Source organism: Crocodylus siamensis, chromosome 1 (assembly GCF_052110815.1).
Source record: "Crocodylus siamensis isolate JL-2025a chromosome 1, ASM5211081v1, whole genome shotgun sequence".
Lineage (NCBI taxonomy): Eukaryota > Metazoa > Chordata > Crocodylia > Crocodylidae > Crocodylus > Crocodylus siamensis.
This window is the reverse complement of record NC_143395.1, coordinates 380,203,135-380,217,124: the sequence shown is the minus strand read 5'-3', so window position 1 is coordinate 380,217,124 and position 13,990 is coordinate 380,203,135. Positions and strand designations below refer to the sequence as shown.

At 41.3% G+C, this 13,990-nt stretch overlaps 1 protein-coding gene across 1 annotated transcript in view; it reads right to left on the bottom strand.

The window, feature by feature from the left end:
- Positions 1–13,990, bottom strand: part of FLT3 (fms related receptor tyrosine kinase 3) — an 88,083-nt gene that overhangs the window by 35,619 nt on the left and 38,474 nt on the right. Inside the window, exons 7-10 of the mRNA XM_090031740.1 lie at positions 13,736–13,875; positions 13,498–13,651; positions 6,583–6,751; positions 483–589 (exon numbers count right to left, since the gene is read on the bottom strand). Coding sequence (XP_089887866.1) covers positions 483–589; positions 6,583–6,751; positions 13,498–13,651; positions 13,736–13,875 — 570 coding nt within the window. The remainder of the gene's footprint in view (positions 1–482; positions 590–6,582; positions 6,752–13,497; positions 13,652–13,735; positions 13,876–13,990) is intronic.

The following is a 13,990-nucleotide window of genomic DNA, read 5'->3' as shown; positions in this document are numbered from 1 at the left end:
AGCAGGAGAGAGAGAGTTACAAGTTTGGAAATGACATTAAAGGATATGGGGAACTCCCCTAGGAGTGAGGCAGGGGAGTACGAGTGGGTAGAGATGGAAGGAAATTTAAAAACCTTGTTTGTTTGTTTTTTTTAAATGGGGGTAGTGAATGTGGGTTGGGAAGCCATATTGGGTTGTCCTGTCCCCCTTCCTATCCTCCCCTGCCAACTGAGGTCATTAGCAAAATAGTCTTGGCTAAATCTTAAATTTCCAAAACCCCATCCTTTTTAAGGTAGGTTTGCTTTACAGTCTTATACAGTCTATTTTCCATCTAGTTATAGAGCATTCTTGAATATTTTGAAAATTCCAGATTCAAAAAGGGGACGTATGATATAATACATTGGTACATATACTTAAAGGAGTATATGAAAGAAGGGAGGGGGAAAATACCTATAAGATGAATTTTCATCCATGATTTTACCAAACATGCATTTTTTACTTACTTCTCACACACAATGTTAATGTTTTCTCTACATGTGTATCATCATTTTCAGCATAGAATACATATTTCCCTGACTGATATTGGTGATCACAGAACCTGGAAGAAATGCTGTAGATAAAAGTGATAAAAAGTATTATTTAAGCATATTTATAGATTAGGTGTATTATTAGATGCATTTAGGATTCAACTATGTGTGCGTGTGTATACACACTGAGCAGTTAAGAATCCAATATATTTTTCTGATTAAACATAAATAAGAACACAATCCAGAAATATTTAAGTTCCCTATATTTGCCATGTCTGTACCAAACATACAGTTGATTCAATAAAAAGATATCACTGGCAAGAATTCTTGCTTTTTGCATATCTCCTGGGCCATCACTGCAACATCACATCAATACTGTATTTACCAATACAATGCAAAACACTTTCTGAAGCTTTCTTTGGGTGTATGTTAGCTGTCAGTAGCTTTTTTCAAATCTGTGTGCAAGATGAGAGAGAGAGAGAGAGAAATGCATCCCTGTATGGGTGCTGAGGCTTTATCATAGACATCCAAGGTGGTGCTGCTTGAACCTAGGCAGGCACCCAACCGATGTAGGCTTTTGGGCAAGATTAAAATGCTAATCATACATCCAGAATGAAATATGGGGAGAATAGGTTTGCTAGAGAAGGAAAGACTTAAGGGAAAGTATATTTAAATATTCATCTTGTGGAGAGTGCATTGTAAATCTAGTAATTGGATTACTTAGAGAGAAGTATTAGATTACTTTTAGAGAGAAGATTCAGGCTGGACATCAGGAGGCATTACTTTACAGTTAGGGCTGCCAGGCTCTGGAATAGGCTCCAAGTCAGGTGGTGCTCTCTCTTACCCTGGGGGTCTTCAAGAGGAGGTTGGACAGATATTTGGCTGGGGTGATATGACCCCGGTACTCGTTCCTGCCTGTGACAGGGGGTCAGACCTGATAATCTGTTTAGGTCCCTTCTGACCCTAAGCACTATGATTAGTTTATTTTTATCTGGCTTATGGGCAGTTTGAAAAGGTAGTTTGGTGGTTCCTCATCATTAGCAGAACGCTAAATGGAGATGTTTGCTGTAATGTGATAGCGAAGCTCTTGAGAACAGATGTCCTAACTGAAAGAATGAGGGGAGTTGAATAGGTAGTTTCACTCAGTAAGTAGGGCTAAAGAATGTAGGTATAGGGGAGAAATCTAAAGCAGATCAAAAAATGACAGCCCAAATCAATAGGTGGAAGTACAGAAAAAGTAATAGTACGTCTTAAAGAAGAAACAGGGGGAGGGAGGTTTCAATAAAAAGCAAGACTCAGAGTAAATAGAGTGACCCAAAGCACAGTCTATCTGCATGGAATTCTAAAGCAAGAAAATTCCCATTGAAGGAACTGATAGTTTAACTCACTGACAGAGCTCAAGGTTTTCATAAATGATTATTGATCTGAATGTCAATTTTAAAGTGGTTACCTTGGGACTCAGTTTCTGAAAAAGCAGACCCCCCATTTGCAACCTCAAAATGGGCATCCAGAAAAGGAGGTACCCAAAATCTTTCATTGCTTTTGAAAATCTAAGCCTGGAGGTTTAAGTGCCAGGAAAGTATTGAGGGGGTTGTTTGAGAGAAGTTTATTGGGTATTGGAATAAAAAAATAACAGGAAAAGCAAGTTAATAGGGGTATAAGGGCAAACAGAGACATTTTGTCTTCATGAATCAAGTGCCATACAGTAAGGAAGTGAAAATCTGCAGCATGCTCAACACAGACTCTCCTTTAGAAAGAGAGAACAGAAAATGGAAAGTCTAAAAGAACCTGTGGTGGCTCTTATCCGTTGGGAAACCACAGGTGGGGCCTGATCATTATAGCTTGAAATTAAAAGCTAAAAAAGTAGCTGAGTACATAGCAAAAACCTCCAAAAGCTGCAATAAGGAGGAACAGCCTGATAAGGAAATAACTGAAATCAAAAAAGGAAACAACAGGAATCAAAAAGGGATATGAATAGAAGAAAGTAGAAGTGTCAGGATAGATGATTACTCAGACATAAACTGAAAAACACAAGCTGAAAAAAAATGCATTATAGTATGAGAAGACCTATAGTTTAGCTATGTCTTATACTTAGAACATTTTAACAAGTTTCCTAATCGTAACCAAAGAGTAATCAAAAGGAATGATATTTTTGGTTTAGAGAAACATTATGCAGTAGTACAGTGGTTCTCACCCAGGTGCCACTGGGGTGATGTGAGATCCTTCTAAAGGTGCTGTACAGTACTAGCGCTAGCGTTAGGTGAGCTAAAACCTACACGTGATTCACAATAGGGTTTAAACAGGAATACATAGTGTCAAAAACATTCTGATCTGTTGTGGTCTTTGAGTTTTTTGCAACAGAAGAATTTCTCTATTTTTTAACTATAGTAAAATAAGAGTGAAAGCTAAGAGCTGGCATTTTCTGAGCTATGCCTTGAGTCTAGTGAGGCATGCCTTGAGTCTAAAAAGACTGAGAACCACTGCAGTAGTATAACAAGTAATATTTTCTCTGTTCTTTCAGTATTATTTGAGCCTTTTATCTTCTGGTGATTTTACTACATGGCATGAAATTTGCAGTACTATTTGTATTGATCAAGCTGGATGCGTCTATTAGGGCAGTGCAAAGCTTCAGTCCCTGATTTGATTCGGTGGAGATTCGGCCCAATTTGGTGGCTGAATCCCTGAATCCAAATCAAATCAGAGGCCCCTTTAATCTCTCTGAATAGAATCAGAAAGATTCAGACAGACACAACTTTCTATATACCTTGAGGTACCAGCACAGCTCATGATTGCTGTGATGCTGGGGTGCATGGAGCATCCCACAGGAGCATGGGGAGCCCCCCCATGTGCTCAGCGGCAAACCTGGAAGTACTTCTGGTCCACTTATGGGTGTGCTGGGGAGTGTGCTGGGGCCCTCCAGCACCCCCCTAGCTCAGCAGTTGGCTGCAGGGAGACCCTGGGTGCCCCCCACCAAAACCCAGGAGGCACCAGTCACCAAGCCAGGGAGACATAAGGGGGCCCCCCCAGCATGCTCCCTGGAAGATCTGGAAGTGGACCAGAAGTGCTTCACTTCTGGGTCTACTGCTGAGTGCACTGGACAGCCCCCCGTGCTTCAATGGACACTCCATTGTTGTGTTCATGAGCCGCCTAGTACCTTGAAGTATGTAGAAAAAAAACACTTAAAGCTGTGTCTATGTCTGAATCGTTCGTTCTTTGAATCAGCATCGAATCTGAAGATTCGGCTGAATTGAAATCAGGGACAGTGATCCGAAATCAACAAATCTAATCATTGTCCCCAATTCAAGCTGAATCCAAATCCGAATCGAATAGGGCCCACTTTCCACACCCCTAGTGTCTATCAAAACTGAATAGATATGCTGAGTATGTTGTGGTTGGTTGGTTGGTTGGTTTTTGCAGAATGACATACTTTACCTGATTGTTGAATAAACAATAATGCCTTTTCCATCCTTTGCACTCATCTATAAAGTGGATGTTTTCCTCAGGGGAAAATAAAGTCTGTGATATTTTGTAAAATGTCAATAAGCATTGAGCATAATTATCTATAAATACACACTTTTAAAAACTAATATTCAGTAAAAAAGAGTACCTTTGGTACCCTTACAGGCTAGGGTACAACTGGCTAAGCAGCAACTCAGCAGAAAAGAACCTGGAGATTACAGTGGACAATAAGCTGAATATGAACCAACACTGTTCCCTTGTTGCCAAGAAGGCTAACGGCATACTGGTTTATAATGGTAGGAGTGTTGCCAGAAGATCAAGGGAAGTGATCATTCCCCTCTATTTGGAACTGGCGGTGAGGCCACATCTGGAGTACTGTGTCCAGTTTTGGGCCCTCCCCATACAGAAATGATGTGGAGAAATTGGAGATAGTCCAGAGGAGGGCAACAAAAATGATTAGGTGCCTGGGGTACATGACTTATGAGGGCAGGCTGAGAGAACTGGGCTTGTTAAAGTCTAGGGAAGAGAAGACTGAGAGGGGATTTAACAGCAGCCTTCACCTACCTAAAGGGCGATTCCAAAGAGGGTAGAGCTAGACTGTTCTCAGTGGTGGAAGACAACAGAACAAGTATTAAGGGAAGTTTATTTTTTTCCCCTCATATCTAACCTAATCTCACTAGGAGGGTAGTAAAACACTGGAATAGGTTATCCAGAGAGGTTGTAGACTCTTCATCTTTGGAGGTTTTTAAGACCTGACTAGACAAAGCCTTGGCTGGGATTATAGAGTTGGGGCTGGTCCTGCTTTGAGCAGGGGGTTGGACTAGATGGCCTCCTGAGGTCCCTTCCAACCCTATTTTCTATTATTCCATCTCAGATGGGCAGCTGCATCCTGTAACAAGCATCTCCCAGATCAACTTCAAGGGATATTCAAAGACGACTAAATGACAAGATACTAGCAATGACTGGGGTGTGAACAAGCACAGTGATACCTGCACAACAGATAAAAGGTCAGATTTATAACACGTCTGGACATGGTGATCACCATACTGCAATAAGAAGGCATCATGAATTTGTCGTCTGAAAGAAAAAAAAAAAAGGCTAGAGTGACTCCTAAATTCCATCCTTAGTGATCTTCTCACTGTCCTGATTAGTAGTGGTAATTACTAAAACCATCTCACCCTTCCAAAAGATGTCATTGTTGGCCTGCTAGAATCAGGTTAGTCTTATTTAGATTTAATTAAAATCAGTTGTCAGTCATCCAACAAAGCCATCTGCTAAATGTTCAGGCAGTGTGTAGCCAGTCTGTGACAGCAAGAAGGTAAATAAATAGAGTATTTTCAGCATGTGGGTGGTACCTCTTGGACAGGAATGAGCAAATTCTCATGACTGCTTTTTGAGGTCCCATCTCCAGGAATGATTGTAACCACTGGAGAACAGATCTGCCTACCCACTTCAGGCATTATGGATGAGTCAACCAGCATCCAGCTATCAATGCTACCACAGTCTGCTTACAGTTCTAACGTTATCAGCAGGGACAGACTTCCTGAATCCATTGCCAGGAGAGGATGATTTACCAGGTTGATATGGATCATCCCTGAACCATACTGAAGTACATATCCAAATATTCCATCTGACCCAGGTGGATGGGCACATCAGCTACAAAAGAGGACTGGAAAGGATAAAGGCTAAAGGGAAGTTTATCAAAATAATAAGAAAAGAAGGTATAAAAAAGTGAAAGCAAGATTGCAGCAGTTTTAAGCAAGTAACAAGAGATTTTAAAAATATAAGGAACAAAAAAAAAATATCAGCATAGGACTATTAAATCAGCTATGATTTTTGCACAGGTCATATTTAGAGAGAAGTTGGCAATTACCTTGCGGATAAAGTTTACCAATTAAAATGCCTTATGATTACATTTTATAAACAATGAAGAAACACTGAAGGAAATTAGACTATGTTATCAAGAAATTAAGAAGCCCAGGAAATGGATGAAACATTAGGTCTAGAAAATATTTGTGCCAGACCTTGATTGTAGGAAGTAACAGAAAAGGGAATTAACTAGCAGATTTATTCAAAACATATTTTGTAACACAGGAAGCATACATGAACTGAACAAGAATAACAGGACATTTCTGTAGTGTAGAAAACCTGAAGAGATCACCAAAGGTGTAGGAAACTATAGGCTTGACTTTAGCACCCTGAAAGATATTGGGAACATTGATCATTATGATTAATTATGGAAAATGTGTCTGGGATAAAGTAATGGAATTTTTTGAGAGTATAATATAAATGTGTGAAAAGGGATGTTGTATTCATTACTTTAAAAAGATTTGTTATAATACATGGATTAAGCAAATATGATAGAATATGCTATTGACCTAAGTTGCCATTTGAAAACAAAGGAAACATTATGGACTATTTCCACAACACTGGTTTACCACTAAACTAAGTACATTAAAAATTATTAAATCAAAACAATGCTCATGTGCTACTTGTTAAAAAATGATTGAAACTTGTCTATTTTTTCATTTGAGACCAAAAAAAAAAAACAACAACAACAAACCACAGAGAGACTTTGTACAAATGTCAGTGGAAATACTGAGAATACATGAAGTACCTGTAGCCATCCATGTTGTAAATTTGCCCACAGGGAAATGATTTTTGTGAAAATATCCACACACATGTAATTGGTGGATAAGCTTTAAGTTTAACTTCAAAACAAAACTTTTCCTGTAGATCAATCTCAAAATCTTCTCTGGAGTCAGTTACATTTATAAATCCCTCTTCTGAAAAGAAAAAAATTGAAATTTTGTAATAAAAGGCATGCTGTCTAATTAAGGAATTTATATACTATGCATTTTAATTCTCATTTCTAATCTCAGTTGATAAATGCACAAGATGTGAAATCACTAACAGACACCATCTATAACAAGCAAATCAAGTATGATATTGGAATACAACATGTAGCTTTATCTCTATATTTAGCTTCAGACTGATGATCCTAGCCCACATGTATGATCTCCGTCTTTGAATGAAACAATCTGGTTGATCTGGCTAATCAAAGATACAAAGCCCTTTGAAAATACAAGAACCCTTCCATCTTTCTGCTGTGGAAGTCATATTTCAGTCTATGTAATGATCATCTCCTGTAAGTTTCTTTTACTCAAAGTAAGCATTTCTTCTAATTATTAGTAATTTCAGACTTCCTTTGACAGTTTACAGCATTATAAAAGTCAGGAGCTGTTACTGGCTGTTGACATGCCTTATCTGAAGAGGGTTGGGTTTTATAAAGGAAAACAAATCACATTTATTTAAAATGCAAAATATTTTAATAAACCAATGAAAAATGACCTCAGAATTTATTATGATTGCTCAAGTATGGAGACTTTTTATGTCTAGTAACTGATTACAAGTCCACAGAAGTCAATGGCAGCCTTTCCACAGATATCAGTGAGTTTCAGGTTAGGTCCCATAAAGGTAATTAAAAAAGGAATTGTGGTAAATGTTGCTGATATGAGTTTCTGTTTTTCATAGTTTCATAGATGTTAGTGTCAGAAGGGACCTATTGCATCGTTGAGTCCAATCCCCTGCCCTGGGCAGGAATGAGTGCAGGGGTCAGATGACCCCAGCCAGTGTCTGTCCAATCTCCTCTAAATACCTCCAAGGCAGGGGACAGCACCACCTCCTTTGGAAGCTTATTCCATATTTTGGGAACCCTCACGGTAAAGAATTTTTCCTGATGTCCAATCTGGATTTACTCTCTTCCAGTTTGTGGCCATTATTTCTAGTTACCCTGACAGGCACCTTGGTAAATATTGTATCCCCCATTTCTTTCTGGTCCCTCCCCGATGAATTTGTAGGCAGCCATGAGCTCACCTCTCAGCCTTCTCTTGCAAAGGCTGAAGAAGTTCAGGTCTCCCAGTCGGTCCACATAGGGGTTTTTCTGTAGGCCTTTAACCAGATGAGTGGCCCTCCTCTGAACTCTCTCCAGGATGTCCACCAGTCCCAGGGGAGAGCCTTGGGGGAACTCCGCTGCCCACATTTCTTCAGCTAGAAACCAACTCATCCACCACCACTCCCTGGGTACATCCCATAAGCCAATTTTCTATCCACCGGACTGTGTAATAATCTACATTGCAACCGTTTAGTTTATTATTAGAATTAGGTGTGACACAGTGTCAAAGGCCTAAGTAAATAACATCTACCTCTATTCCTTCATCCAAGCATTTTGTGACCCGGTCGTAAAATGAAAGCAGGGTAGTCAGGCAGGATCTGCCTGCTATGAACCCATGCCAATTAGCCCTTGGCATCATTTTACCCACTGGTCACCCACAAATGCGATCCTTAATTTTCTCAAAGGTCTTGACAAGAATAGAGGTGAGACTAACCAGCCTATAGTTACCCAGATCCTCCTTCCTCCCCTTCTTGAAAATAGAAACCACATTGGCCCTTTTCTAATCCTCTGGGACCTGTCCTGAACACCACAAGTGCTCAGACAGTTGTGCCAGTGGCTCCTCTATGACTCCAGCTAATTCCCTAAGTACACTAGGATGAAGATCATCAGGACCTGTTGACTTAAATAGATTCAACCCCTCCAGGTGCCCCTTTACTAGAGCAGCATAAACAGCTGGTATCTATACCGGGCTTACTTAAGGTCCCAATGGGATGCATATTTGTATTTGTGTCCAGGAACACAAATGCAAAGAAATCATTTACAAGCTACACTTTGCCATCCTATCTGTTACCAGTTGCCCTAGTTCATCCTGAAGGGGCCCTAAGTTACCCTGCACCTTCTTTTTGCTTCCTATGTACTTAAAGAATGACTTTTTGTTATTCTTAACTTTTGCTGCCAGCGTAAGCTCCATTTCCGCTTTGGCTTTCCTCACCGTTTCCCTGCAAGTTTGAGGCAAGCAGGTATACTCCTCCTTGGTGGCAGCCCCCTGCTTCCACAGCCTGTAGGACTCTTTTTCTCCCCCTCCAGGCTCTCCTGGATTTCCCTGCTCAACCAAGAGGGTTTTTTTGCTTTTTTTGCCCCCTTTTATGTGTACTGGGATGGTCCTCTTCTGTGCCTGCAGGATTAGTCCCTTGAGAAACGCTCACCCTTCCTGGACTCCCAACTCTCCAAGGCTTTTACCAGCCCGCCCCTTCCTAACTAATCTCATGAGCTTGTTGAAGTTGGCCTTCCTGAAGTCTAGTACTTCTACCCTACTAGTTATCTTCCCCACCGTTCTCCTGATAGTGAATCCTATCAATAGGTTGTCACTGTCCCCTAGGTTACCTTGTACCTGCAGATCCCACCCCCTGTGGCCAGTACCAAGTCTAGTAAGGGATTTCACCGCTGGCCCTTTAGGAAAGAAAAAAAAGTGGAGAAAAGCCCCAGAACTCACCACTCCTGCAGCAGTCTTTGGGCTTTGGGGGGGCTCATGCAGAGCCCCCCCCACCCCATGTGGTGTGGGGCAGCAGGCATTGCCTCATGCTGGCAGGAGTGGTGAGTACAGGGGGTTTTCTTTTTCCTTCAAGGGCTGGAGCTGGCCAGGGCGGGCCACTGGCCTGGCCAATTTGGAGATTTGGCAGCAGCCAAATGTCCGAATTGATTCGGGACAGCGATTCAAATCACTGAATCAAATCGCTGTACCCAAATTGGCCAGATCCGAAGCAAATACTAGCCACTTTGCACAGGTCTAACTTTCACTAGCATGGAGGCAGGAATCAAATACACCAAGCAATAACTTAGCTGTATGTCTCAATCTATTTTAAGGTTTCCTTTAGTACCTAAGCATTCTGTGAAGAGCTAGCCATTATAGGAAAAATGGAAATACCAGTTTTATTGTAATTTATTTCATAATTACTACAAATTAATTATATACACACACACACACACACACACACACACATATACATACACACACACACACACACACACACACACACTTAACTGTGATGTGCTTGTTAATCTAGGAGTGTAGGAGGTTTTCCCCGATTTAGTCTTTTCAAAAATAATTTCCTATGTCAGACTTAGATTTTCACTCTTTAATTATTCCCTTGGAGTTTGGTTCGCATGATAAATTGTAACACGCCACACATTCAATCAATGTATCATGCAATAAAAAATGGCAAACCAACCAAAAAAAACCTTTCCATATTTTGCCTGAATTTTAATTTTAAATGCATCTCCAATATTTGTTAAACAGCCAATAGGTTAATTCCAAAACTTAGTCAAATACATCCAAAAAGTTTTAATTACTAGAAATTCTGGGTAAGTAGATTCTTGCAGACAGGAAACGGATACAAAAATCTTGCCTCATTTCTGAAATGGTTGCTGTTGCCTATTACTTTGCTTGTAGAAATAATATTGAAAAGACAACAGAACTGTGTAAGCCAGATGTTGAATGAATGCTATGGTAATGGGTTTCCCAGAGCTACTGTCTTTTACTTAGAATTCTTAAGGATTAATGTAAATACCCTGGGAGAAGGTTTGATTATAGGTTACTTGCAGAAAGAGTAGACTATCACTTATCTGAATCACATTTATATCCATGCTCCCAACCCGATGACCAGAAATAAGTATGTCAGTAACAAGTATGCTGGTAGCAAAAGGAGGATCAGGGAAAGTATGGGTCCCTGACTGCATGGGGGAGGTAGTCTTGTGATAGAGGATGCAGAAAAGGCTGAAGTGCTCAGTGCCTTCTTCATCTCAATCTTCACAGGTAAGGTCAGCTCCCAGACTACTGCACCAGACAGCACAATTTAGGGAGAATGTGAACAGCCAACAGTGGTGAAACAACAGGTTAGGAACTACATAGAAAAGCTGGACATATAAAAGTCCCTGGGGCCAGACGGGATGCACCCAAGGGTGCTGAGGGAGTTGACTGATGAGATTGCAGAGCCACGGGCCATTAACTTTGAAAAATCATGGTGATCAGGAAAGGTCTCGGGTGATTGAAAAAGGGCAAACATAGTGCCCATATTTGAAAGAGGAGGATCCAGGAAGCTACAGACCAATTAACCTCACCTCAGTTTCTGGAAAAAAAAATAATCATGGAACAGATCCTCAAGGAATCCATTTCTAAGCACTTGGAGGAGAAGGTGATTAGGAACAGTCAGCATGGATTCATCAGGAGCAAGTCATACCTGACCAACCTGATTGCCTTCTATGATGAGTTAACTGGCTCTGTGGATGTAGCGTAACTTGATTATCACAAGGCTTTTGATATGGTGTCACACAACTCTCTCACAGGCAAGCTAAAGGAGTATAGGCTGGAAAAATGGATTGTAAGGTGGATAGAAAACTGGCTGAAGCACTGGACTCAAGAGTGTAGTAGTCAATGGCTCAATGTCTAGTTGGCAGCCATTATCAAGTGGAGTGCCCTAGGGGTTGGTCCTGGGGCCAGTTCTGTTCAATATCTTTATCAGTGACCTGGAAGATGGTCACTGATAAGCAAGTCTGCAGATGATACCAAGCTGTGGGGAGGGCTAAGATTCAGAGTGACCTAGATGAATTGGAGAATTGGGCCAAAAGAAATCTCATGAGGTTCAACAAGGACAAGTGCAAAGTTCTGCACTTAGGATAGAACAATCCCATGCACCAGTACAGGCTGGGGGCTGACTGGCTGGACAGTGGCTTTGCAGAAAAGGACCTGGGGGTTACAGTAGACAATAAGCTGAATATAAGCCAACAGTGTGCCCTTGTTGCAAGGAAGACTAACAGCATACTGGACTACATTGGTAGGAGTTCCCATCAGGTCAAGGGAAGTGATTATTCCGCTCTATTCAGCACTGACTGGTAAGGCCACATCTGGAGTACTGTATTCAGTTTTGGGTCCCCCACTACAGAAAAGATATGGACAAATTGGAAAGAGTCCAATAGAAGGCAACAAGATGGTTTGGGGGCTGGGACACAAGACATATGAGGGGAGGCTGAGGGAACTGGGCTCATTTAGCTTGGAGAAGGGAAGACTGAGAGGGGATTTAATAGCAGCCTTCAACTGCCTGAAGCAGGGTTTGAAGGAAGATAGAGCTAGACTGTTCTCAGTGGTGGCAGATGACAGAACAAGGAGCAATGGTCTCAAATTGCATCAAGGTAAGCGTAGGTTAAATATTGAGGGGGGCGGAAACCAACTGGAAGGTTAATAAAGTACTGGAACAGATTTCTAGAGGGGTGGTGTGTCACGGGACAGAGTCCTTAAGGATGGCTGTGATCTCTAAGGCCCCTTGACCATGTCAATTTGGCCCGCTGGGCACCCTCTGTTCTCACCCACCACATCTTTTATGGAAATATAAAAGTAGGGAGGCTGCCTTTAAGTCCTCTTGGACACAGTTTGATGGACTCTCTGACCCTGTGGGTTCCCAGACACCTTTGAGGTCCCATTTTACAATGGGTGTTTCAGGGCACCTTAGCCTTATGGGCTACATGCGTGGCTCCAACCACCCCTTTACCATGCCCCAAGCCTTGCAGATGGTACCGGCATTGTCATGCCCAGGCTCATTATAATTCAGCCTCTTGTCCTCACTGGGCTCTCTGCAGACTGTGTCTCTGCACCCCACAAAGTGCTGCACCCTCTCTGGTGCCAGGGTCCCCATGCCACAGTGGGCCCCCAATGAGGCCTCCTCCTTCCCCAAATAGCCTCACCCAAACCAACAGTCTAATAAAACGGCAAACAAAACATAAGCCCCTGGGCTATAACATAACCCAAGCTACATAAGGTGTGCTCGGCCCCTCTACATTATCTGGAGCAGAACTTAGTCAGGCCTCTTCCCTTCACATGCTTCAGGAGGGCTCCTTCTCCCTTGACCACCAGCAGAGAACTGCCTCCTAGTCCCCCTGGCATTTACATTGGCCCAGGGCTCTGCCCCTTCCAGCCAGCTGACCAGGTGCAGGCTAATTGCCTCATTAGCTGGTTGCCATGGCAACCTGCACCTATCTGGCTCTTTGGGCTCTTCCCAGGCAGTTTCTGCTCTTTTAGGAGCAGGCACCTAAGTGCCCTGTGACATGGTGGAATCTCCACCCTTGGAAGTTTTTAAGACCTGGCTAGACAGAGCTTTGGCTGGGATGATCTAGTTGAGGCTGGTCCTGCTTTGAGCTGGGGGTTGGACTAGATGATCTCCTGAGGTCCCTTCCAACCCTAATGGTCTGTGGTTCTATGATTCTAAATACAAAAAAGGCAAATACTTATGAATACACAACCTTTTTGTACAAAGTTTGATAATATTATTATAATGTTTCTGAATTATTGTGTATTATTTACAGATTTAGGTTTATTTTTCTTTTTGGAGCTGCTTCATACTACAGATCTCATATATCTGAACATTTTGTGTATACAAATATTTCACATACATAAGTAGGGGACAGAGTCCCAGAGTCAGAAAAGCACAGGTCTACCCAGTTGAACAAATCATTTCTGACTTCCTTAAAATAATAGCAAGTAGAAATAGGAGTTTGAGAAATAATTGTATATAGGCTGTTAAAAATGTGCAAGCAATTAAATAAGAGAAAAATAATAAAGAAAAAATGAACAATGTGAATCTAAATTACCTAAAACAGTTACCAAAGCAGTCTTATTTGGATGTTCTGTGGAAGAACAGGTGTAATGTCCACTATCACTTCTTCCCACCGATGAAGCAAATGCATACTGTATCCGAATCATAGATGAGTCTTCCTGGTATTTTTTTTCCTCTAAGGAACGTCCCTAATTTGTAATAAAAATATGCAGCTTTAATATAATTTGATACTTCCAATTATTAACTGTGTGAAAATAATTCTCTCTTATTACCTGCTTTAATGCTTTGTTTTCAAGACTCCAGTTAATTCTGAATTTATAGTTACTATAAACCGCTTTACATCTTATCAATAATGGTTCTCCAACTTTAAGAAGGAGTTCAGGTAGAGGTCTTTCAACTGCTTCATTTAGATCTACAAAATGAAAGCATACCCAGTGAACAACAAGTGAAATCACTCTCCCCACATAAAATATAGTTTAGATTGTGTTCTCCTGCATCACTCTATTTTCACTTTAAGCAGCAATTAA